The 26326-nt window shown below is 36.0% G+C and overlaps 1 protein-coding gene across 2 annotated transcripts; it reads right to left on the reverse strand.

The window, feature by feature from the left end:
* LOC121988719 (phototropin-1A-like) lies at positions 1-26326 on the reverse strand. 2 transcript variants are annotated; one of them, XM_042542296.1, is made up of 24 exons: positions 25995-26326; positions 23596-24328; positions 21808-21990; positions 21414-21505; positions 21033-21312; positions 20612-20831; positions 20425-20495; positions 19964-20070; positions 18903-18952; positions 18690-18794; positions 17438-17497; positions 17279-17368; positions 16626-16702; positions 15627-15711; positions 13501-13581; positions 12971-13074; positions 9978-10027; positions 9558-9664; positions 9354-9473; positions 8099-8150; positions 2828-2940; positions 1633-1773; positions 409-515; positions 1-309 (listed from the first exon to the last, which is right to left on the reverse strand). In XM_042542296.1, exons 2-23 carry the CDS (start codon positions 24324-24326, stop codon positions 417-419), a joined length of 3018 nt encoding a protein of 1005 aa, XP_042398230.1. In that variant the 5' UTR covers positions 24327-24328; positions 25995-26326; the 3' UTR covers positions 1-309; positions 409-416. The 2 variants fall into 2 exon arrangements, with proteins under 2 accessions (XP_042398230.1, XP_042398234.1); XM_042542300.1 differs by lacking the exon at positions 25995-26326 and adding an exon at positions 25370-25471.

A 26326-nucleotide genomic window follows, 5' to 3' on the forward strand; every position in this document is an offset into this window, starting at 1 on the left:
TAGATAAAAACCTTAGTTTAACATTAGATCCGAGTAATTATTTAACAAAGCAAATACAATAAATTAAGGGGGGAAAGTGAAACTGTTCGACAAGAAGATGCAACCGCTAGAATTTAAGAATATCATTCCTAGCTTGCTGTTAATTGTCCTAGTTGTAGCAGCTAAATCAGACCTCAGAAAAGAAAGTAGGATATGTGCATGGAGTAGAACCACCTTAGCATAAATCATGCAGCTTTATAGATATGTCGCATGCCAAGAGATACCCAGCCGACGGGGGTTGCCATCACAATGTACGACCAAACAGTCACTCTGGGAAAAAGAATTAGCTTTTGCGATCGACTCAAGGGTGTATTAAATACATAAAATATAGTGCTTATATAAAACATGCTCGAGAATATAAGCAAATACCTCCTCGCTCAAAAGACAGTTTGCAGATTATCTAGTTCTGGATCTGCCATTTTAGCATCCTCCGCCGTTTTAGTATCAAATAGAGGAACGACCAACTTGGGAGGGTTCTGAACAAAGAAAGGTGCATCATTCATTAATATCTAAATCTCTAAAGCAATCAAACACACAAGTCACTTGCTTGATTATCATGAAAGAAAAACACATTCTAATCTTTATACAGAACTTCCAGTAACAAAGAGGAGCAATAAGGGTTATTGGTTAACCGTCTCTTAGATGGAGAAAGATCCCAGCATAATTTATTGTATTAAATATCCATGAAAAGTAATTCAGTACACAAGCTACTATTTGATTCCTAGCATCAAAGGTTTTAGTTAGACAGATTGGTTGGATAAAAATTATTTGAATAGAACTTTGGTGTTGGCGGCAAAGGTGAAGAGTTTATATTGCGTCCTTTCTGTTATTCTGTAACCCTTCGTACTAACTTTTGGTGACTGGCGCCATTTTTTAAACTGACAGGCAAGAGATGTCCTACTTTCCATCTTGTTCTTTACACTAGGCAACCAAAGGCAGGCAGAGAACAGCCTCATTTTCACTTTTTCCCCCTTGAGTCTGTCAAACATTTTGTGGCAACCCAGATCGGGAGATAGAGAATACAGAAGCAATGAATTGGTAAGTTGGAAATGGCTAATTTGAGGACCAAACTTTTTGAAAAGGTATGTTCCAAGGTCAAGCATGAAGGGAAAATGGAAGCCCAGAGAGACTTGCCAAGGATAGAAGCAGCATGTATTATGGGTTTTCTATAGATAAGCTATGAAGCAATGACAGAAAAGTAGAAAGGTAACTAGAAACTAGTTAGGTGTCTTTCCTCAGCAGAATCAAGGACCAAAATGAAAAGAAAATGTTCACAAGAGAGAACTCACATTATGGGAACTTGTTTGCACAGGGATGGATCATCTTATGAACAGGAACCTTGTATAATAGAATCTTTTAAACAATAATGTCCAACACTGAGACGATTTAGTTGTGCAACCTTAGCAAATTTGTCAGTTTGTTCTTTCAGAGTTGTAACTAAGCTTGTGTTTGCTTTCCTACTTGTACAACTTAAAGGATTAATCTTAAAATGCATGCCAAAAACATATAACATGAACAAAGTAAGCTTAAACAGGTAACAATGCCAGGATTATAACAGACATCATGGCATATATTTGAGCAAAATAATCCTACCATGCAACGCACAAGAGCCCAGTTGATGCCACGGAAAAAGGGATGTTGCTTAACATCATTAGCTCCATGGCATGAGCCTAATCTGTTTCTAGGATCCCTATGCAGCAACCGATAAATCAACTGTTTTGCAGGAAGGCTTGCCTGCACAAAATAACAATGCCAACACTTAGCAATCATGCAAAGTAGAATAAATTCAACTAAATTCACAACATAAATTCTGAACAGATCAACCGTGCACATCCAATAAGAGGATGCATGCAATAAATAAATTATTTAATCAATGAACAGATTGCTAAAACATTTCTTGTTCATACCCAATCAATCACCTTACACCTTGCATTTAGAATCATATTCCAGGAATAAGGCTCTAAAATTTGGAGTTGATTCCAATATGGTGAGAAGCGCAAAAAAATATCAAGTTATATTAACTATCATTTGCTTCAATAGGATTTAAAATTCTACTAATTTAAAATTCTACTATCCTTTGGCATGGCAAGAAAAGTTGCAAATATCAAAATTTTGGAGTAAGGGTTAAACCATGAAATGATAATTGCATTGTCCCTGTCACCTATTAGCTAATCTTTCAAGGTAAAGGAATATCGAAATCAAATCTTAAGAAGTGTATGAGATGGAACTGTCAGGAACCCCGTCTTATCCTTAAGTATTCTTGAATAATCATTGAATATGGACTCAGTTTGTGCAAACCCATGTACCTTGGGCTTACTATCTCTTACAAATTTGTTCATGATCCATGCTCAAGTATATTTTGATGGAGAGGCTGCTGGGTGTTAAAGAACACGTGTATAAATTGGCACCATCTGTAGCTTAGGCTTAATATTGAACACCATAGAGCATCTACTGTTATACTTGTTTACTTGTTATTCAATCATTATGATATGCTTATATCATACTTCTCCTCTAATTCTTATTCGTGAAACACTTATTCACTTTAGTTTTGAAACATTTGTTCATTGGAGAATAAAATTACTTCTATGAATATATGAGCTCAGCAACAGTCCCAAAAGGACAAATGATCATCCAGAGTGCTTACATGATTTGTTCTAACTTGCAAATATTCAGATTCATCACAGATTAGAAGTAACTAAGTATATATTGCTACAAAAAAATATAGAATTTTGCCAGTTTTGTAATTTGATAGAAATACTTCGATTGATGAAACAGAAAATAAACTCACCGAGATACTTCCAGGAAATCTTAGGTCCTTGTGAAGAACATTAGCAAATGTCTTCTGCCTAGATTTTCCTCGAAATGGCGTATAACCATACAACATCTCATAAAGAAGAATGCCTAACAAAGTAGAATGTGTGGTAAAATTAGTAAGTGAAATTACTGAAATTGATGCACAACTCGTCAATGTGGTACTCATGTAAGAAGAGATGCAATAAGTTCCAACACAATATATTCGTAAGATTATTAGAAATAATTATTGAAAGGAGATCAAAAGGATGTTCTAGCTTCTTTTTATTTAAGAAAAACAATTGACATCTCTACATCCATTTCTGGGTATTTTCTTTCATTAAGTAATGAAAGGAAAAAAGTACCTTGATTCATGTAAATAGCTACTAGAAATTGAGTTTCATCAGAGACTTTCAAATTTCATATTGCACCACTTGAAACAATTGAATTACCTGCCCCATGGCTGACTAGTAGGCAGATCACTCAATTTTGGTGGTACAACCACAGGACATACTGGGCAGTATATGCAGTATGTAACATGTGCTGCATCGAATTAGTGTCTTGTAACTGATGGTGTACAGCTTAGTAACAAGTAGTAACCACTAGCAATGGCTACATGAATCAAGCTAATGGAACAATTGCATTAACCACTAACAAGTTAATTAGTAGATACCTTGAGGAGTTGACTTAAATTATATTAACCACTAGCAATGGAAGTATAACAATTGCATTCCCTGATGGAGGTATTATGAGAGTGAAACTACTCTTGCCAGCAGATACCTTGAGGAGTTGAGGCCGTCAAAACTCCTAAAGTATCACAGTTCTTTGGTTCTTCAAGGAATATTTTAAGAACTGACTGCTAACAGTGACAGAAATAGAAGCCAAGCATTCATAGATCATCATGTGCGGAGACTAGCCCCACTCCTAATATGGAGGTCACTCTTAAGCATGAGAGTGATAGACATAGTGGCAGAAAAATTGTCAAGCATGGACGACATCAGGGATGCGTGATGAGTTGCAATGTCAATATTAAGATTGAATTTGTTTTAACAATAATTTCCTCTCTGGCTAGCAAGTGTAAAACAAAACATGACTCCCAACTATTTCAACTGCAAACGAGCAAACATATATGTAAGATATTGATTAAATCATTCAAGTAACAATGAGTTACATGAATAAAGTCATGATCATTGTTCCATACTTTAGCATCTTTGACTATAGACTTTAGTGTAATTAGCTTAATTGTAGGGATTGTAATTGATTAGCTTAATTGAAGGGATTGTGTCAGGATTGTAATTGATTGTAATTAACAATTGATAAACATAATTATAAGGTGTCCTATGTCTATAAATACCTACACAAATAAAAAAAGATATAAAATTATCCTACCTCTCTCTTTTACATGGTAGTAGAGCAAGTTGATCCTTCTCTGACCTAATTTTCTGTTTTTTTTTTCTTCTCTGCTCATTTTTTTCCTCCTGCTGCTACTGACGGTCCTCATGCCACCACTACCCGAAACTCTGCTACTATTCTAATCTACTACTACTCAGGTTTCTGCCTTCGACTTTCTCCTACAATGACGTTTTTAGATTCTAAACCTAATTTGACTACCACCATTAAATTGAATGGGACCGACTATCTCTTATGGTCACGTTCATTTGAAGTATTCCTGGTCCCACAAGAAAAAGGAGCATATTCTATCAGGCCCTCCTAAGTAACCCTAAAGATCCAAAATATTGAAATTGGGTTTCGAACAACTGTTCTGTTATGGCTTGGCTCCTTAACAGTATGGAGGAATCCGTGAGCACTAATGTTATGTTCGTGGAAATTGCCAAAGAGATGTGGGATTTATGAGGCATGTATTCGAATGACAAGAATGTTTCTCGTATTTTCGAATTATATAAAAAACTCTTCGCTAAGATAATAAATCTATTAGTAACTACTTTGCTGCTCCTAAGGGGGGTGCTAATGAAATTCTACTATACCATCTTCTCTATTGTGACACTCATACTCGAAAGAATCAGCGGGAGGAATTCTTGGTCCTAAAGTTCTGATTTAGATTCCACTCTATGACCGATTCGGGATAATCTACTGGCAAGTGATAACATTCCTACGTTATCGAATGCTTTGTCTCGGCTTCTTCGTGTGACCACGGGCCGCCCTGACACCCGTTCTTCGCCATCTTCCAACACTTTGGCTATGGCTACTCATAATCAAGGTTCTCTCAGGGTAGTAATGGTGGTTGCGGTCATGGAACTGATGCCACCAGGGATGGTCGTTCATGTGTTCACTGTGGTCATTCCAACCATGCCTCTGAGAAGTGTTAGGCGAAGTTTGGTAAGCTTGATTGGATTAACAGTGCATCTAACGAACCATCGACACCATCGCCTAACAATGATATGGTCTCTATTTCTCATACTAATTATGAGAAATTGCTTCACTCTTCTACTGGCATTACCTGGCCTCATCCTCTACAAGAGTGTGTTTGTTGTATCTCATAATAAGTTGTAGATGTTGGATTCCCATGCTTCTGCCCATATTACCGGTAACAAGTATGTTTTCTCTTCCTCTTTTATTTCTCATCTTTATCCCTTGTCCGTCCAGCCAATGGTACCTATTCTCCGATTACGGGAACAGGTGTTGTCATATCACTCTTGATAATATTCTCTTCGCACCTAAATTTCTTGTTAGTTTATTGTCCATAAGCCTCCTTACAAAAACTCAACTATTCTGCATCGTTTTATCTATCCTATTATATTTTTCAGGACATGTAAAAGAAGAGGTTGATTGGTGGAAGGCATGAGAGTGATGGCCTATACTATCTAGATTCTGTTACACCTGCATGTTCCATTCTCAGCAACTATCTCATTATCAGTGGCATTGTCATCTAGATCACCCATCTCTTTTCTCTCTTAAAAGTTTAGTTCCTGTTTAGTCTACTGATTTCCAGTGCGACTCCTATGAGTTTGGTAAACACCATCGCACGTCTTTTTCTTTTAGAATTACTTTTGAACTTGTTTATTGTGATGTTTGGGGACCTTGTAGAGTTGAATCTAGAGGGGACTTTCAGTATTTCATAATTTTTGTTGATAATTACTCCCGTATGGCGTTATATTTACTCAAAAATAGAAGTGAGGTTCGTGCTAAAATCATTTTATAATGAAATAAAAATCTGACTTGCACACTCTTTATACTAGGAGTGTCAAAAATGAACCCAACCTGAGCCGACATGAAAAAAATCAAGTTTGGGTTGGGCATTTTCAGGTTAGAGTCGAGTTCAAGTTAGAGGGTTTTCGGGTTAAAAATTTTCGGATTTGGTTCAAGTCAGGTTCGGTTGACCAGGGTTGACCCGAATTTAGGGGTTAGTGGTTTTTTGGGGGTTAAATCGAATTTTATTTTGAAAATTAAGATGTTTTTATGTATATTAGTATCAATGTTAGTATGATAATGATGAAGTATTAAGATAAAAGTGAAGAATTATAGGGAAAATAGCAAAAAACAAAAGTCGTTTTGAATCGGATTTTTGGGTTATTCAGGTTAGGTTCAAGTTGGTCAGGCTCGGGTTTAGAGGTTTCAGGTTGAATTCGGGTTCAGGTCGGGTTAAAAAAAAAATTCCAACCCAACTCAACCCACTCGAATTGACACCCTTACTTCGTACTGATACTTGAGTTCACTCAGAAAACTTTATATTTGGTGATTCTCATGGCATAATTCATCAAACGTCCTGCTCATATACTTCCTAACAAAATTGAATTGTTGAACGCAAATACTATCATATTTTAGACGTAGCTCATACACTTCTCAATCGCATGCATGTCCCTAAGTATTTGTGGGGTGATGTTGTTCTCAGCGTGCTTCATTATAAATAGGATATCATCTACTGTGTTACATGGGGATATCCTATTCTCATGTCTTCATACAAACCTATTTTCTCTGTGCCTCCTCGCATATTTGGGTGTGTTTGTTTTATTCATGATTTTACTCCTGGTTTGGATAAATGTCTCCTCGCTTATTAAATGCATCCTGCTAGGATATTCTTATACACAAAAGGATATTGTTGCCTTAACCCACTCACAAACCGCAGTTACACTTGTGCAGATGTTACATTTTTTTAGTCTAACCATACTTTTCCCCATTTGGCTCAGCCATACATTACATCTCAACCAACACCAATCCCACCATCCATATCTTTCACTACAAATGCTCCGTCTCCTAAATAATTGCGGGTGTATACGAGGCGTTCTCGGCCAAAACCTGTCTCGTGTCCCTCGTCTCCTCTTATTATAGCTCCTGATGCTCCTCGCCCCTCCGATATTGATTTGCTCATCACTCTTCGTAAAGGTATTTGTTCTTGCACTACCCATCATTTGCCTAACCATATCTCGTTTGATTACCTTGGTCCTGCTTTCCGCGCTTTTGTTGTCTCTCTCATCTACAAAAGTTCCAACTTCCTACTATCAACATTCTGCTTGGCGAACTATAATGGATGAAGAAATGTTCGCCCTTATCTCTTGTGGTAATTGGGAGCTTGTGATTGCACCACCTTCCGCTAATATTGTTGAGTATTTACTCTGAAGTATAAAACTGACGATATTATTAATCGATACAAAACTTGTCAAGTAGGCAAAAGATTTACACAAACTTATAGTGTTGACTAGACGTTCTCTCATACTACTCGTCTGAATTCTATTAGAATTTTGTAAATTAATCTTGGCTGATGTATCAACTAGATGTGAAAAATGTCTTTCTTTATGGCGATTTGCACAAGACCATTTTTATAGAGAACTCTCCATGGTATGTTGCTAAGAGGAGGATGCTACTATGGTTTACAGGCTTAGAATAACTATTTATGGTCTTAAACAAAGCCCTAGAGCTTGATTTGATAAATTCAGTAATATAATCGGAGTTGTTGGCTTCAAGCAGTGCAAATATGATCATTCTATGTTTGTAGATGCCAGACCAACTTTTGAAATTTCCGAGTTAATCAATCATGTTTTGAATGGACAAGGCAATCTTTTGAAATACAGGGAAAACTGCAAGCGCTCTCAATTATTGCCCTCCTATTTGTTGACCATTAACTTACTCCATTATTGAATCCATATGTTTGATGTGTATTCACTATTGTGAATTAATAAATTCCTATTATTCACTCGTTTATGTTCCAAAGCATCAACAAGTTTGAATAATATCAAACAAACACATGCACTTAAAGAAGCCATAAAACATAGTAAAAGCTGGGTAATGTGTTGCCACAAAATATACCACCTACCGAGTGCCCACCAATCAACTGCACTAGTATGGCCAGCTCCAGTAATGATCTCCTGCAAAATAAGATCATAGATATTGGTCTTGTATGAACAAATATAGTATAGAAATATAAACTTCACAAAACAAGCATAGCAAACTTATTAATGCAGAGAATGACAGTCATTTAGCTAAACCAACTAAATCATTTATGTTGCAATTAACAGTTACATGAAATATAGATAGAATTAATGCAGAAAGTATTTTCTGCCCTTCAGCTACTTGCATCTAAATGCTAACTTCTAGTACTATACAGTTAATCCATCTTAGCACAAAACATCCATGTCTATGTTGTATCTAAGCTAGGTCATGTCCATAAACATAATCACAAACACTTTGATTGCAAGTGCTACTTCTTGAACCATAGATCAAAAATATAAAAATTGGGTTGAACCACATGTGAAGAATATGGTGCTGATAGAGTAGATCTGGTGACAGTCGACCGTTGCTAGAAGAAGAGCTTAAGACCAAGAAGCAAATGGAGATCCAAGACGAGGAAAGGTGGTCATCGACAAATGGCTTGATTGCGACATAGCTTTTAGTTGTTTGGCAAACGCAAGAGGCGAGCTGAATGAAGGGTGGCAGCTAGGGAATGGACAAATGGGATATCATGGGCACTCAAACCATGTACTCTCAACAATCGACCAATGTCATCTGGATGCTGTCGGAATTCAGCTTCATGAAGAAACAAGTGTAACAAGTGTACTAGAACTGGTTCGAGCCACAAGATATCTTCATGTTATTGGAGCCGATGTCAACATAGATAGATTGGATGAGAGGGGGCCATTGACATCAACAACCTCCTTTTCAGGGGATTTCTTTTGGAGAAGCTAACCTAGAAAAGTAGTGGCTCAACAATATGCAGCTTCTAGTAAGAGACACCTATTTCGGCACTAGGGGGGCTGTTAAGGTAACGGATTTACTTTTTTTTTTTTTAAGTAAGAGATACCTATTACGTGTATATATAGGAAATTAGGAATTCACATAAACTCTAAAATTAAAATGCCCCAATGTGGGACTAAACTCATTCACGACATGATAAGTCATGGCACTTCTTTATATAGTGGTAAAGAGGTAAACAGGGTCTTCAGTTAGTATAAAACCAAGCATTAATTTTCATCACAAGTTATTTTCATTAATAAATGTGTAATTTTATATCTGTAGAAGTAGTTGTATATCAAGGAAGATGTTGTCTAGTTATTCATTCAGCCAATACATACCGGTGCAATGTACTCTTCTGTTCCAACAAATGAATTTGATGCACGCATTGGCTCAGCCACAAATATTGGAGGAGCCCCTCTGGTCTGTTTCTTCTTATCCTCAGCTTTTGGCAGGAAAAGCTGAGATGGATGCAGTAAAGAAGGTACGTACATAAAGATGGCATTTCCAGTTTCATATATGATGGCATCAAATAATATACCCACCTGGGGCTTGCAAGGTGTCAAACATGATAAATCAAAATCTGTCAAAGAAATATGGCCATCTCTCTGAAGTAAGATATTCTCTGGTTTTAGGTCCCGGTATATGATACCTATAGAAAATAAACATACTTGAACAACAGAAAGACACTGATATATGACATATGAATTCAACAGAAAAAATTTAACCAGTTCATGAAGTTAAACTAAAGGTGTTATTCTTCATTACTACAAGACCAAGAAAAATAAATATACATGGAATCAAGGTTTGAAATATCATTCTAAACCAGACTTTGGGCCCCACCTGAAATGATATAATGTTGGTGTTGTGCCAAGATTGATGATTTAGTCACTTGAGAAAGGATGCATTTTTCAGAACAAGAATAGGAATTAACAGCTGAGAGTTACAAAGAGCTATCTGCATACCTTGACAGTGAAGGTATTCAAGTGCTACAACTACTTCTGCAGCATAAAACCTGTACAAATAGGATGCTCTCAGAAGCATTAAGAGAGAGTAATTACTCTTTAGAAACAGAAAATGAAGGCCTTCAAAACAAGATATTGATGGGGGTTTTGCTTGAAATACTAGAGCACACATATTTCAAAGAAAAGAACAATTGCAACACTTTTTCCAATGAATAACAATGTCAATAATCAGAGTTTGAAGAAATTCAAATGGGCTATACTGTGTTCAATAAGAGAATAGTCCAAGTTCTCTGTGTTCTCTCGTCACACCGACTAAGTACTGGATGATCTATGTCAGTGGGGCATAGATCAAGAGTAGTCATTCTGTACCAACCATAGACACAAAATGCTTAAGCTCAAATTATCTGTTGTAATTCACTGAACTACGCTTATAGAGCCCTCTTCATTAGTTCACAACCTCCAAAGTGGGACTAAAATCTGCAAGATCAAAACATCCTCTGTTAAAGCTTAATATATTCGTCAAATGTCCAAGTAAAATCATCAATATAATAATTCCTAACCGGCAACATGTAATGCCCAGCCAATGGCAACTAAACCACCATTGTCCATAGGCAAACCTTTTTAATTGGAATACCTATATTAAAATCTCCCACAGGTAAAGCTTAATGTCTTCATCCCCATGTCCAAGCATAGCCTATAATCATTTCTAACCAGCAACATCTAAGGCACAACGAATGGCAACTTGACTACCACAATCCATAGACAAAACTCACCATGCCTACAATTAGGCTTGCTACTACTAACTATAACTATGGTTTTAAAAAACCATTGCGTTCCATGTTGGTTAACGCAATCAAAACATCTTACTCCTACTACCAACCAACACAAGGGAACTTCATGAGACACAAAAACCAACTATTTAACATAGGCAAGAGAAGAACAATCTCTTCCCAGATAGCAAAGCAGCACGTGAGGCGGGAGGAAACTTCTTTTTTGCATTAAAAAGGAAACCTTCTTCCTACCATGACCAAGTAAGTTACATTCCTCCACCAACTGAAAAGCATAAGCACCAACCGAGTATCTTCTTCTACAACACTCCTCTTTTCCCACTAGTAGCATGCTACTGTTAGCGTTTGGCACAGATACCAGCAAGTCTGGAACAAGCCTTTAAACCTTAAACATAATAAACCCAAGTTAATGGTAATTCACTTGTCAAAGCCTATAAACTCTCCTCTAGCCAAAATTCTCGTGGAACTAAATCAAAGGCAGGTTAGATATGCAGGAACATTGTAAGAACAATTGTACATGGATAAAGAGCTTAAATTGTCAGTGAGTTCATAGGACTATCATGAATGATGAGCTTAAATTGATCAAAATGCTCATATGAGCAGAGAGACTGCAAAGCAGGCCTCATAACCCAATCCAGGCTAATCATGGTGCTTGCAAATCAACTTTTGAAGTTATAGATTTATAGATATGGAAACCATGATAGTTGAGTTGTTAAAAGTGCAACAAAGTAATGGTGTGCTCCTTGTTGCTGAAGCCTTCTAAAGTTGAAAAAAAAAAATGAGAAACAAATTGAGGTACAAGCCTACTGCTCCTTTTAGAGTCAAAATCATAACGAGCTATGCAGCTAATGGTGATGTGCACTTTTTAAATGAAGAAAAGATGGTAGGTACTATATGGGACAATGGAAACATATGAAGTTCTGACGCCGGGCAGGATAGCGATTATCTACGGGCTACCGAAATGGGGGAATTTAGGAGAAGGCAAGAAGAGAAACTGTGAAAACAAAGAGAAACCTGTCGTTCTCTAGGTTTTACCAAAAAATGAAACTTTATTCAATATAGAGGATAATCCTCAAACAGCTAAATAGGACGCTTATATAGACAAACCCTAAATCATTAATACTCGACATACAAAAAAAATACTCTAAATACCATAAAAATAGAAATTACTAAAAATAGAAAGAAAAAAAGTTTGGTGGCTCTAAAAAGGTACTAAACAGTGTTTTTCAGACCCAAAACTTGGCGGTTATGGGTTACAACCCATAACAAATGTAGATATTCGAAAGAGTTACGCGTGAGCGCAAACAAAGCCTTGATCCGATATCCGAGTCAAAAGTTATAACATGTTGAAGATTGGATCCTCCTATGTTGGTCTTGCATCAAGTTCTCAATTGCTCATTACTTTGGCACTTATGGCTTGGCCATTAAGAGTTGACAACTCGTACTCAAGCATGTTGCTGGAGTTGTCAATAGATTTGCATGCATTACATATTGCCTGATGGAAAACCACTTTATACCATGGTAGATGGGCACTCTAATCAAGAACAACAATGCATATCTGCTGATCTACATAATCTTCTTCCTCATCTTGTTGCATATAGAAGAGACAATTAATAAGCTTAATGTTTAGAAATACACCTCACAAAGCCGTAATCTAAGTTAACCAAACATTCTTCTAGTAAGGAAATAATAGAAATGATAGCATCACTTAAAAAAATCATATTAAGAAAAAACTTGAAATGACTCCTATTGTCATTGGCGGTTCTGCTAAATGATTAATAAAGAAACGAAATGACAAAAGAATGTTGAGTAGGCCACACTTGGAAAGGCTTTGCTTCCTTTGTCACCTGCTATCATCTACACTACCGTAAGACCATCTGTGATACATTTATGTTTCTTATATTGCAAAAAGATTTATAAGAATCCAACTATAACCAACACCAGAGAACTTGAAAATGGAACTGTTAATTCTCTTAAGCATTATAAGAATTAATATTATAAGAATGCAAGTGAAGATAGGATCCATAATTAACTGGCTTAGCTATATTAATTATAGAAAAGCATTTTTAGGTCACATAGAAAAACAAAATCTCAAAAATGCCTTATTACTTCCACAGGTAACTTATGATGCATTTAAATTTATTTAGATGTATTTTGTAAGAAATACAAGAATCACCAATTAAAAGATGTGCGTATGACAGCTACCTAACAGCATCTTCCTTGAGGACCTTCTCAGGTTGCCTATCCAGTAGTAAGAAAAGCTCTCCACCAGGGCAGTAATCCGTTATCAAACATATATGTGTTTTGGTCTGCAGTATATAATAATACATGGTTATTACTGCTTCAGATAGACATTAGTGTATATTTTGCATCAACAAATACCTTTAGATAGTAGTTAAAAATAGGTGGCTGCAAAACTATGATTAGTCTGTGATGCAATGAGTACAATAATGTTTTACATACAATCTCAATCAGAATCGGATATGGTTATATGTTATGCTCCACTAAGTTTATTAAGGGAAAAAAAACAAGGGACTTTGAAGTGAATCTAGCCTCCAGACATTTTTGAACTGCCGGGTTTGCTAGTCTAGCAAACTTTAAGAGAATAATAAATTTCCTATTTATATATTATCATCGCCATGATGTTTATAAAAGATAGTTTCAATCAGCTTCTTAGTTGCAAAGAGGATTTAAAAATAAAAAAATAAAATAAAATAAAAGTTGGGGTTGTCTACCTGAAAGGATGTATATAATGTAGGAAGAAAAGGATGATCCAACATATCAAGGATCTCTCTTTCTGCACTAGCTCTATGCACCTAAAGAAACATGAAATGATAAAAACGCAGGTGATGCATCAAATTAAATATTATTAGCAACAGAGAAGACATGGAAAAGAAGAATTACAATAATGAAAACAAAGACCTAGACCTTTTCCCATAGAAGTTTTATAGGAAACAATTGTTTCAATTGCATCGAGTATGAAAACAAACTCTGAAAATTGATCCATTTCTTAATTTTTGAAAAGTAAACGTTATATTTCTGAGGTACATTATACAATAACTCAGGAATTTTTTGTGATGCAAGCCAATACACAAAGGCAAGAAAGTGCATACGGCATATATGTAGAGGGTAATAAAAATTAAATTTAAAATACAATCAGAAGTTTAGTCTCCATTTATCTCTTGAAAAGCTGCACCAAATAGAGTATTTACTTACTTTCTACTATTCCAGTTGATAAACAAAACTTCAGTCAGTAAAAGATATTTTTCCTTTGGAAAAGAAAAGCATTTTTTTTTAAGCCAAACCAAGAGACATCATTCTCCATTATTATATTTTAAAACTAAAATTTAAACTCTTCATTATAATAATAATGACAATAATAATAATAATAACAACAAGAAGACCCAAGAACCAGAAAATAAGGGACCAGAACCAGGACCAAGACCAAGAACCAAGAGCCAAGAAAGAAATAAGAAACAAGATACAAGAACAAAAACAATAGCAATAACAATATAATAATAATGCTAGTTTACTTGATCAATATATATTAACATTGCTTTATTAGAATTTAAAGCCAAAAAATGATGTTTAAAATGAAATCTAAGTGATGGTTGATGATATACCCTAGTGGTGTTGATACTCTATCTGCCCAATCCCTTGCCAAGATTGAGCTTGATCTGAACTTTAAATGCTCTTTGGAACCAGAATAATTCTACATTACTCCCGAACCAGAACCAAGAACAAGAAACAAGAAAAAAAATAACAATATTAATAATAATAATAACAACGCCTAGTTATAGTGACATTGTTTTATAACAATTTAAAGCCAAAAACATGATGTTTAAAATAAAATCTAAGTGATGGTTAATTGGCCATCACTTTACCAGACCATAATGTGTCCATATTATCAAGGTTCAAAATCCTGAGCCGTGCCAAAGTTTCGATTGATTGGAATGATCCTATTTCGGTGCCGATGCATGGTGCCGGTAATGGAATAGAGCTGAAGAAAGGAGTCCGAGCAGTTTTTAAATCTTGTACTATGCCGTGTAAAATAGTCAAAACATATCATTTCAGTAAATTACCGAAACTTGATACACTCAACACACACAATGTCTCCTTTGTTTCATCTCCTTCCTCCTTTAACCTTCAATTTGTCACCGGCACCAAGCATCTGAGTGTCAGCACGATACTGGAACAACATTTTTCTAAACAAAGATCAAAACTATGACACAACTCGAGATTTTAAACTTTGGTGCCCAATGCTATCAAGTTTCGGCGATTTATTGGAATGATCCGTTTCAATTGTTTCGCCCGGCATGGTATAAGAATTCAAACCATGCATGCGATATGGTAGTCGTGTGAGTACTCAATTTGTATAAGTGCTTGCCAAAATTCAGCTTGATCTAAACTTTAAATGGAAATTGGAACCATAAAATTTATGCATTTTTAATTCTTGGTCAAACCTATCAAGTTGGTGCTGTATTCCGAGGTTTAATTAGGATGTTATTTGTGGATTAGAAGAATTAAAGTATGAGTTAGTAACAGGAATTAAGATTATCTAGGGGTGAACCAAGATGTTTGGGTGCTGATTTAACTGAATTTGAATTCTATTTGGATTCAATTTGATGTTGGCCAATTGAGGGTTGTATCAGTTAGAGACTGATTTGGTTTGCTTCAGGTTCAAATCAGGATCAATTCCTACTCAAATTGGATGAGTTCTGGCGGAACCAGAGTCAAACTGATCTGAACTAGGCAGCAAGATAGTTGGATTTCCCAACATAAAGCCTGTTGGAATCCATACAATTTGCCAATTTCATGCAATAATATCAAGTACATGGTCAATTAACACAATGGAGCTTACCTTGTTACGGTTGAGCATGACATTTTTATCCATAGCCTTCATAGCATAGTATTCTCCTGTACCTACCAACTCCACCAAGTGGACACTGCAATCCAAAGCATATAGAGTCCATAGATCAATGAATTTGAGTTGACAAATATAAGTAGACTGAATAAAGAGTTTAACAGAAAATAGATAAAATAAAATGAGTAATAACTTCAAAGTTCCATATTAGAATTATAAGCATATGTTCTCATAGTAAAAAAGTTGATTATATTGGTTAAATGGCAAATATTGAAGCAAACATATTGTTACCCATGTTGAATATTTACAAATATTTCCAAACATCTCAACAACAACAACAATCAAGACTTATCCCACTAGGTAGGGTCGGCTATATGAATCCTTTTATATTATTGACTCTATCTCCGACTATATCATCATCTATACTTAAATAAATTTTATCTTGTTTTATTGTTGCTAACAAAGTCTTTTTTGGTCTTCCTCTTCCTCGTTTGATATGCATGTTTGTCGTAGTTTCACATCGCCTAACTGAAACATTTATTGATCGTCTAAGTACATGCCCGTACCATCTTAACGTCAAAATTCTTAATATTCTCTTTTCTGGTGACATGAAAACTAGGGTGGAAAATAAGCTTGGCTGCGTGTTTTGGGGAAAAAAAGTCTAAAGGAAAGAGAAAAAAAATGTCAAAATTCTTAATGACAGAAATTTAATTTCTTTTTCCTACTATCTCTTTTCCTTTACATCTTAAGATTCTTGCATAAATTCAAGCATATCATGTTGGTATAATCTCCATCATCTCTCATTACTAAATGGGATTATAATTTCATTAAGAGGAAAATTGATTGCGGTAAACTTTTAGCCATTCTTGTTTCTATTTTTTGGAAGCTTGGTTGGGGTAGATTGTCATCTAGAAGGTGCTCTAACTTTGCTCACAATAACGAATTTGTGTGATAGGCCAAAAGTAAATAAGAGAACTTCATCAAGAAAATAGTCACCTGCCAGTATCCCCTGAGCCCAAAGGTTTGACAGGACTGAAATGTTTCAATCCTATATTTTCTCCACTCCCCAGAACCTGCAGAAAAGCAAAACTGAATATTTAAACAGCACAATAAAGAAACGAAAGCCATGAATATCCATTGAATTATCTAACTTGATTTCTGTCAAGACAGCTAATTGTGGACTAGTGCCTCTTATCATTGAAACTGATGTAACAAGTTTTTCTTGTTCAACCAAAAGATTCCTCCCTCAAGATGGATTGATTGTAAGAAGAAATTTATTTACCGTTTTATTAAGATGAAGTAACTTAATGAAAAGATTTGTCATCCTTTCTCTTCTCTTTTCTTTTCTTTTTTTTTTTCTTTTGACAGAAAACAATAGAAAAAAAAATATTCTAAAGAGAATCTAACAGTAAAAGACAGTAGGTAAACAATGGTGCAGCAGAAATATTGCTCCATTGCAACATAGAAAAACAAGGTTGAACTCATGAAAATAGCCTCTCTTCTATGTAAGGGTAAGATCTCCCTTCCTCAATCTATGATAGCTTAAAGATTGGACTTTTTCTACGAAATAAATTTATTGGAGTGGACATCTGTGATGTTAACTAAATTCTATGCCCTAAGTAAGCCTTGCATACTTTAATATCACGTACTTTTTGGATGGCCTTCCATGATGAATTACTCCCCATGTGGGGCTTTGGGAGAACCACCTTTGAGTGATTAGCCCATAGATCCTCAGGTTTCTGCACATAATCACGAAATATAATGAGAATAATAACGACTAAGAAAAAAAGAAAACTAATGAAGCTTACCAAATTAGCATCTGGGAGTTCTTTAACAGCTTCATCAACATTATATGCAGTTTCTTTCACCTAAATGCCGAACAACCCCCATTGTAATTAAAACTAAAAATTGGAAGGGGAAATGAAAAATGCAAAGATGGGAAACCCATAATGAACTCTTCATCCTTTAAACATGTCAAGATTACAAACCCACTTATCAACTATACATATCTAAGGTTACTTGACATGAACTGAAAAATTGTGCAGGCCAAAATTGTTTTTAAAAAGTAAAAGGGTACCAATTATAAAGGGATATTATTAGGTCATGGTTAGACTGCTTCTGGATGACTATGTGACATGAAAACATCAAAAAAATAAAATTGATAAAGCACCAGACTGATGCCAACTTGAAGTAGGACCACACTACAAAGAACACTGAAATCTCAAGAAGAGAGGTAAAATATCATACATTGGAAGATTGAATCAATTATGTGAGATCCTAGCCTCTTTTTAAAGGACTAATTCTTTATAAAATACCAGCTTACCTTATTCTAAAAAATATTGAACAAATTTTTACCAAAAAATAACTTTAAAATTTAAAACAACTCTTAAAACTTAAACAAAAGTATAGAAACTTAGACCTCAAAATTTTAAAGAAAACATTAAATTTATCCCAAAATATTGAACCGCATGATTCTTCCTGGTACCGCCAAGTTGTCAACATCTCTATTGGGACATCATTTCCAAGCATAAGTAGAAATTAACTTAATATGTCCGTGGAGATATTTCTTCATTACCTTTTCTTGGACATCCTTCCAATAAGTGAAATTGGCAGACCAGTATTTTTTTTCTCCTTTATTTCATGAGAAGTCAATTTTAGTTACTATATTATTTGAATGCCTTTTCTAAATAGTAAAATCCAGATGCATCTTTTTCTCATCCTAATTCTCAATGAATAAAGCTTGAGTTTTCTTCTTTGGCTTGATATTCACAATGCTGCATACTCAAGATCTAGAGTTCTAAGCTGAAGGATCAACAATATTTTTCACTTGCTAGCAGAGAAAGATATGAAGCCTGATGCCTTAATATAAATAATTTCTACGCATCATACAATAACAGGCAACTTTTCAGTGTTCATTTTTCACTAGCATGAAAAGGCATAAAATTTACAAAGAATAATCTATGTAAATTGTTTTATTTGGTGGTGGAAGATATAAAAATCTAACTTCAACTTAGCAGTAATCATGTTAATTGACAGCTTCAGGTGAATAAAACTACTTACCAGCTTTTCACCTTCTTTGGCAGCATCTTCTGGTATGCAGTTCTGAAGTGGTTCAACATGCTCACTTCCATCCAACTGGACTCCAATAAAATACTGGACTTCCCCCTGTAGAAGAGGTGGAATTATATGTAAATCTACCAACATATATGACTAAGTAACACAAGTGAGGAGTTCTGGAACAACAAAAAGGATAATCCTATCTTATGGATGTACCTTTTGATCACGCATGGGCTGTAAGTGAAAAAGATTCCAGAACTTTTTACCTAACATATGAAAACATTTAAAATTATATAATGATTTTCGATGAATTAAAAAAAATGTTCTTTAAGATGATTAGCTAGCAAACATTTTAATAAGAGAGTAAAAAAAAACAGAGTTAGCAAAAGACAATAGTGCAAAAGGAAAACGATGGTTTTTGAAGAGAAGGCTTGTGCAAAGAAACTTTTAGATACAACAAACCATATGTTCCATCTATTTGAGATCAGTTATATAGCTCTGATCCCTCCATTGAGCTAAATGTAAAAGTGTGTTGTTGGTACAACCTAGTTGAAGTGCATTTCTTTCATCTAACTAAATTTCATTGGTCTTTCTCATCATTCACACCTTCAATTCAACTCTAATTAGTCAACTTTTTGAAACTATCAAAATGCATTGTGATCCATGAAAATGTTCATGCTACTTTTAAAAAGTTCCCTTCGTTTACTATCTTAACAAGCGGAATTCAAGGCCTCAAGGGCATACCTGATTATAACTTGTTAAACATGACAACTGAATTCAAGAAACATGTATTCTAGCTCTTTAACATTCTCTTTTTAGCATATGACAATGCCACAGATAGTGGAAAAGAGACTTCCAAACTGGTGGTTTAATCTTTCGAGTATGTGTCAATTGTGTCCCAATCAAAGAAATAATATTTAGGAATTCAGAGAATCCAATGATTATTACAGAAAAATAATATTAGTTGAAATCTAGATTCATTTAACCAAAAGAAGCTTTGGACTTGGAACATTACAAGAGTGCTACAAGAAAATTGTAAATCAAATGCCCTAGTTACCCAACCTAACCAAGGCTAGAATACTGTTGACAAAACTTTATTGCAAATGCAATTCAACATGTGATAGTAATAGCATAAATAGGGAATATAATATTCCTTGAGATACTATCTCTATCAATTTATCTCCATTAAGAAAAATAGCAGAGAGTACAGTAGTATGAAATCATTGTAGCCAGGCTGAACAGTAATTTCATGTTTTAAATAAACAAATAGGCAATACCGGTTTTCGTGTAATTTATCAACTGTACAGTTACATCTCTTTGATTGTCAATAGCATCTCTTATTTGCCTCACAGTAGCTGGATCAGTTTCAGGGCCTTGGAGAAACCTACAGATCCAATAGAACCAAAAGTTAAAAAGAAACAGGAAAGTCTAATTTTGAAGTGTGAATCAAGGCCCTTTCATATTCTGAAGTCATTAATGTCAGCTAGTGTAGTTATTCAAGTAGATTCAAAAAAAAAAATTAAGAAAAACAGAATTTAGCATAACATGTTAGCAAATCATATGGGAAAATGTGGTGCCTGAAATCAGCTTTCACAATTCAATTTTTACCATCTCACTTCAGTTATGTACAGGAGGATGATCTGTATTTGCGTACTTGAAAGCAACTGTAGTGGAGTCAAAGTTCATAATCCATAAAATACAACAGGTGGCAAGAAAAAAAAAATAGCATCCTACCCACCTGCAATTTCTTCCCAAAATTTCTTCACGGCAGTATTCTGTCAGTTCTAGGAAACTGTCTGATGCAAATATCTGAAATAGAAAATTTTGAAATGTTAACTTCTTCCTGTTTCCAATTTCCATACCAGGTTGTTTTCCATCAGAAACAACCAAACATGCAGCCGATATGAAAAGTACAATAATCTTACAATAGGATTATCAGGAAGCCTTGGATCAGTGATGACAAAGTTCTTCTCAATACGTTCTAGGGTTGTGGCAAGATCAATGCCCCGTCTCATCTCCTTTTTTCTTTCTACATTATCAAAACTCTCTGGTCTTTCATCATCACTTTCCATCAATAGTTCTTCCTCCATAATAGCTACCGCATGCTCATGTTTTTCACTGTTTCCATGGCCTAAGCCAATAAGTCTGCAAGCAATAAACACAAGATATAAGTGAAGTCGTCTGTTCCATATGTGTTTTTCTCTATTGCTACAAGGACGCCTGCAATATATTAGAATCATCTAACAGGATGATGGTAGACAAAAAAGAGCTTAAACAGGGTGATTACTCAGTTGAGACGGGCACAAGTACATTCTTCTAAAAGATACACTGCATTATCAAACCTACCCCATGAAGGACTTTAATCCCGACTTTCTTGATTTCTTTGTAGGGTCAGGTAATTCAGAAATTTTTTGCATTGAGAATCTTGTTTCACCACGTGAATTGCGCCTGACTGAAGTGGTATTTTCTGATTTTCTCCTTGCAGGAACTTCAGATGCCACAGGTTGTCCACCACCTTCAGATTTCCTCATATGAGTGTAATTTCTTGATTCTGAAAGTCTGGTTGGGTCCTTTACAGCCATTACTAAATCAGAAAGTGAACTGCGTGCTCTATCTTTTTGCCTAGCTGCAAAATTTGTTTATGTAAGTAAACATAAGCCTGGAAGTTAGTTTACAAATTGGAATTAAATGCATTGGTGTACTTTGTGTACAGAAAAGGCTCATTACCATCATAACGAATCAAAGACTCTGGTAATCCATTGGGTCGTACCATTGTATCCTTAGATCCTTCCGTGTACTTGCTAACTTCCACTTGCATCCTATGAGAAAACAATCAAAAACTTCATTTGTAAGATAGAATCTACACAGGGTATAAATCACTTTGCAGAAGCGTTAGACCATTAGAGACTAGTGCCAAGCATATAAAAGATTCAATATGAGATATTTTATTAAGCAACATTGTAGCCAAAAGCAAAAATGATATATTATTTAGGTTGGATGATAGATGTGGGTACCGAGATGATCCTTGTTTTCCAATTTTTTTTTTTCTTTTTGGTCAACGATGATTTTTGTTATTCTCATAATCATCATACAGAGAGCAACCTTTTTACTAGTATCCTACCCAATGAACTTGAGGGTGTTTCCTTCGTCATCTTTGATGGGAGCAATAGTCAAAAGATTCCAAAATGGTGTACCATCCTTCTTGTAATTCAAAATACGACCACAATAATTTGTACCAGCTGACAGTGTTTCCCTTATTTTTTCAATCTCTGATGGATCAGTTCCAGAACCTTGCAAGAAGCGGCTGCAAAAAAGTCCAGCAAACACAAGAATTGTAAGTTTAAATAATAAATGTGCAACAAAACTTTTATACATAAATTCTGTTCTCCTTTCAGAACCCACAAACATAGATGATTTATGTATGTACCCTACAGGACCCAAACATCACAACTTGTAACAGTAGTCAACCCAGTTGAAAAAACAAGAAATCCACAAAAAAAAATTAGGGTTGGTTGGGACATGGCCAAGGTGCTTGTTTGCATGCACTTAAGCACACACTTGCATGCTCTAAGGATATGTGTGGCCCAACTAATCCAGCCCAACAAATCTCCACCTCAATGTGATCTTCTAGCTTCATTGCTCCATATGAAAATTCAAAGATAATACTCCAAAGTGCTCTTGCTTCTCTTGACCTACTCCACTACTACATATGTCAAAGTCAGCCAATTCACATCTCTTACTGAACCCGTTCTAGGTGATGGCATTACTCCAACACAAAGGAAGATTCCCTAGATCCTCAACCATGGGTAACTAATAGATCTACTCTTTTCCCCATTTGATGATCTGAGGTGCACTGTGTCATTTGAGTTCACTATGTGTCTTACCCACCTCACAGTCTTGTGATTTTTCTAGAGGATATAGGCATATTTATGTAACCATCTAGTCATTTGAATCTACAGCTCATTAATCACCTCCAGAACTTCAATCATTGTTTTAATAGTGGTATGCTTTTAAATCCAACGAACTTGATGAAACAAATTTTTCCACTTCTTCAGGGAAAAAGTACCTACCTCATGTGTTTTTCTCCTCTAGGCAAATTGAGTCTAATTGAATCAATACCCTAAACCTCCACGTTAGAGTGATTTCCTTAAGATCTCGTCACACTTGCATTAAATATCTCAAACACACTCTCCTAGTTTAATGATGCATTACACAAATTTGAGTCTAAATAACAAATCATAAAAGTTGCATTCTATCCTGTACAATGACAAGAACTGTAATATGTTCAGCATTGACCACCAATTACCATGAGTGCTCACCTTATTTCAAAACCTAAAGCGTTAAACATCCTACAATGATTTGGATTTTCATCTAAATTTGCAATGCCAAGATCATCATCCAGGTGATTGATCCTTCATACCCTAGCTTTCAGTAACTAATTCATTAGTTTGAAATGCTAATTTTCTCCTTTGGACAATATATGAAATAGTAGTTTAATGTGTCACCTTTTTGAAAGTGACCTTCTCCTACCAACAAAATGAGTTTCCACAAAAGCATCAAAGTAATTAAACTCTTTGCCAGATCAACCTATGATATCTTCTAATCAACTTTGGCCAAGTCATACCAAAGTCTTAAAGATGCTCCAACACGTCTCCATCACTATCATACTTAGCTTACACATCCTCTCGTTAAGATGAATTTCGCTAATAAAATTGCTTGCCTACGTGATAATATAAAGTTCTATCAACCTTCCTAGTCTCCTGTTTTGACACCAACGGAGAAAACAAGCAAAATCTCAACTTAAGTTTTATCAGAGCAGTAAAAGTTCTCCAAGAAATTTTCGCATACCACACCTAAAAGATCTAGAAGATAACTTCACAGTATGATTTAGGTCAAAATTTTCGCATACCAGTTTCGTCCAATGACTTCTTTGGCTAGATAACCGGTCATGTTGAAGAATCCAGCGCTGGCGTACATAATGGGATGGTCGGGCTTCGTAGCGTCGGACACCACGAAGGTCTGCTGGAAGGCCGAAAGCGCATCCCGAAGTTCCTCCGACACCCTAGGGATCCCTCCCCTCTCCTTACTTCCTCCATAGGCCAGCACCGACGCATCTGAATCCTCGGAGCTCCGGTACGAACCACCGCCAGAAACCCGATGCTGGCCGCCCTTGCCGCCGGCTTCGTCGCCCGACTTCCGCACGGTGACTCCCTGCGGCCTCCCCGTCTCCTCGTCGGTCTTCAGCACCAATCCCCACTCCGCCGCCCGCTGTGCTGCCTCTCCGGCATTCTGGGAGACGGCGACTGAGGAGGAGGAAGTCTTTCTGGCGACAGAGATAGTCTCGGAGTCGTGCTGATGCGGGGGCGCCGCCGTCGGTCCGGAGGGGAGCGCCAACCATGGTCGGATGACGTCGTCGTCGACCTCTGCGGACGGTGGCTGCGGCGGTTGGGGCTGAGTCACCGGGTCGGAGCGCGGTTGCCAGGTGGCGAAGGGGGAAGATGGGTTCTTGGGCTCATGGTGGGGCCGAGTGGCGAAACTGGTGGGGTTGAAGACCTCCAGCGACCCACGAGAGTCGCGCGGCAAAGTAGGTATGACCAATGAGGAAGTTGTGGGTCGATTCGCCGGGGACTTGTCCTCCATTCCTGCAATAAAATTATACAATATTAAAAAAGCAATCAATAAATAAAAAATAATATTAATATTAATAATAAACAACATATTCACCGATCAACCACTTCTTACTTGGAACCAAGGACCACTTCAGTTGGAATGAATCAAAATTGATGACACTTTTGGGATCGGATCGAACCTGATTCACCAATCAGTGAACGGAATGGAATCCAAAAAAGGAAAGGCCAAACAGATACCCAAAATCTCTGCCATGTGTATATATTGGATAATTTCACTCGACACGCTAAAGACAAGATCACCAAAGACTTAATTGCAATTGTCTCTGAACAACCCGAAATGTCTTGTAATAAATGCATGATTAATTTATATTTTAATTTAATTTTCTATTGAACCATATTGAAAAAATTTTGAAATATCCAAATCATATATCCCATTTCATTTTTGTCTACTCTTAATATAATAGATCAAATTAACATTTTAACCAAAATTATAATATTAAACCAAATTTTATATGTTTATTTAATTTTTTTAATTATCTTCATGTCCTAAAATATCAATATAATTCTCTGTATTAGGAACAATAATTTTTTAAATATAAATTAATCATTTAAAAAAAACAATTAATTCCACTATAACACTCAACTAGGAATAATAACAGGGCTAAAAATAAAATTAAGTAGTGATTTAAAAATTTTAAAACTAAAATAAGTGATTTAAGTAAAAAAAAAACTGATTTTAATTTGATTTATCACTTGCGTGCATTAATTACAAAGGCTAACCCAACAAGAGTCATAGTCCATTCTTCTTTTCATTCATTAGGTATATTCTTTGAGGGCACACTCCCTTCCTTATAAATAGCATGACAATCCACAATAATAGTTATCAAAGCTCAATTTTTTATCTAATCCACGAGGTACAAATTAACCTACCACATTAATCATATTATTTCATTTGTTTTTCCTAAATCACTATAAAACCCTAAACCATAGTAGAATGTATATATATATATACCTGTGTAAAAATAGAAGCATGAAAAAAAAAAACATCTTCACCTAGATCTCCCTTGGTCTCAATGGTCACCGAGGAGATCCCCAATCGCTCGTCCTCCTCGTTGTCTGCCTCCTCGCCGTCGTCTAGCTCGCTCCTTCGTCTTCCTATGCACCATTTATTCTACTAATTATATATTATTAATATTTTTAATTATATTTCATTCTCACCTGTCTGGAGAGGTACGCCTCATTTCACGTATTATACATGTTTATTATCACGGACTCTCTCGGACTCAGTGGCCACCCAAATCTTAATGAATAAATCCTAATTAAATAAACACTAAACTAATCGACGTCGGTAGCTAAGCTAAGCAACAGCAGCAGACACGACGAAGATGAAAAGGGCAATACTCTCGTAAGGATAAGAACCAACAGTCGTTTCGTTTTCTATCCGATTAATTTATTAACTTACAAAATATTTATTTAATTTTTGTGGTGGGGAAACACCAAACAACCAACCTCTTGCAGTTGCTCCCTCTATCTCTCTCTCTCTGAAAGCAACACTGATGAAGATTAATTAACGTAGAAAACTTTATTATCGCACGAAGAATTCATTTACGACGTCGAAATTAAGGAAACGAGAATGAGATTAGGAGGCGACAAGATCTTAGAGAAGCAAATCGAGCACCTGAAAGGGTCGCCTTTTAATTCTGTGGCAGAGCTGACTTTCTTCTGCTTCCTGAAATTAAAACGGGTCGCCTTTAATTCGCCTGAAGAAGCTGCGCTAGCTAAAAATCTGTAAAGTGGAAGAGGAAGAATGATTGGAGAGCAGAAGCTGCCTGCCCTTTTCCTCTTCCTTTTTTTTTCTCGTCGGGTGGAGGGAAGTGAGGAAGATCACATGGCTTTGAGCATGGGAAGAGCAGAGCAGAGAAATAGTTTCCTTATTCGAGATGAGGCTAGCTGCAGTGGCAACTTGTTGGGGGTGATCCCTGATCACTCTACATCAGACCCATGCGCAGT

The sequence above is a fragment of the Zingiber officinale genome, chromosome 1B (assembly GCF_018446385.1).
Source record: "Zingiber officinale cultivar Zhangliang chromosome 1B, Zo_v1.1, whole genome shotgun sequence".
NCBI lineage: Eukaryota > Viridiplantae > Streptophyta > Magnoliopsida > Zingiberales > Zingiberaceae > Zingiber > Zingiber officinale.

What these genes read in the sequence shown, in the direction of transcription:
- LOC121988719 (XM_042542296.1), bottom strand. Translation starts at nt 24,326, where the DNA reads ATGGAGGACAAGTCCCCGGCGAATCGACCCACAACTTCCTCATTGGTC. An exon ending in CCAAAGAAGGTGAAAAGCTG is followed by an intron (nt 17,498 to 18,689) that starts GTAAGTAGTTTT and finishes TTCGGCATTTAG; the next exon opens with GTGAAAGAAACTGCATATAA. An exon ending in CATTATATACATCCTTTCAG is followed by an intron (nt 13,075 to 13,500) that starts GTAGACAACCCC and finishes TATATACTGCAG; the next exon opens with ACCAAAACACATATATGTTT.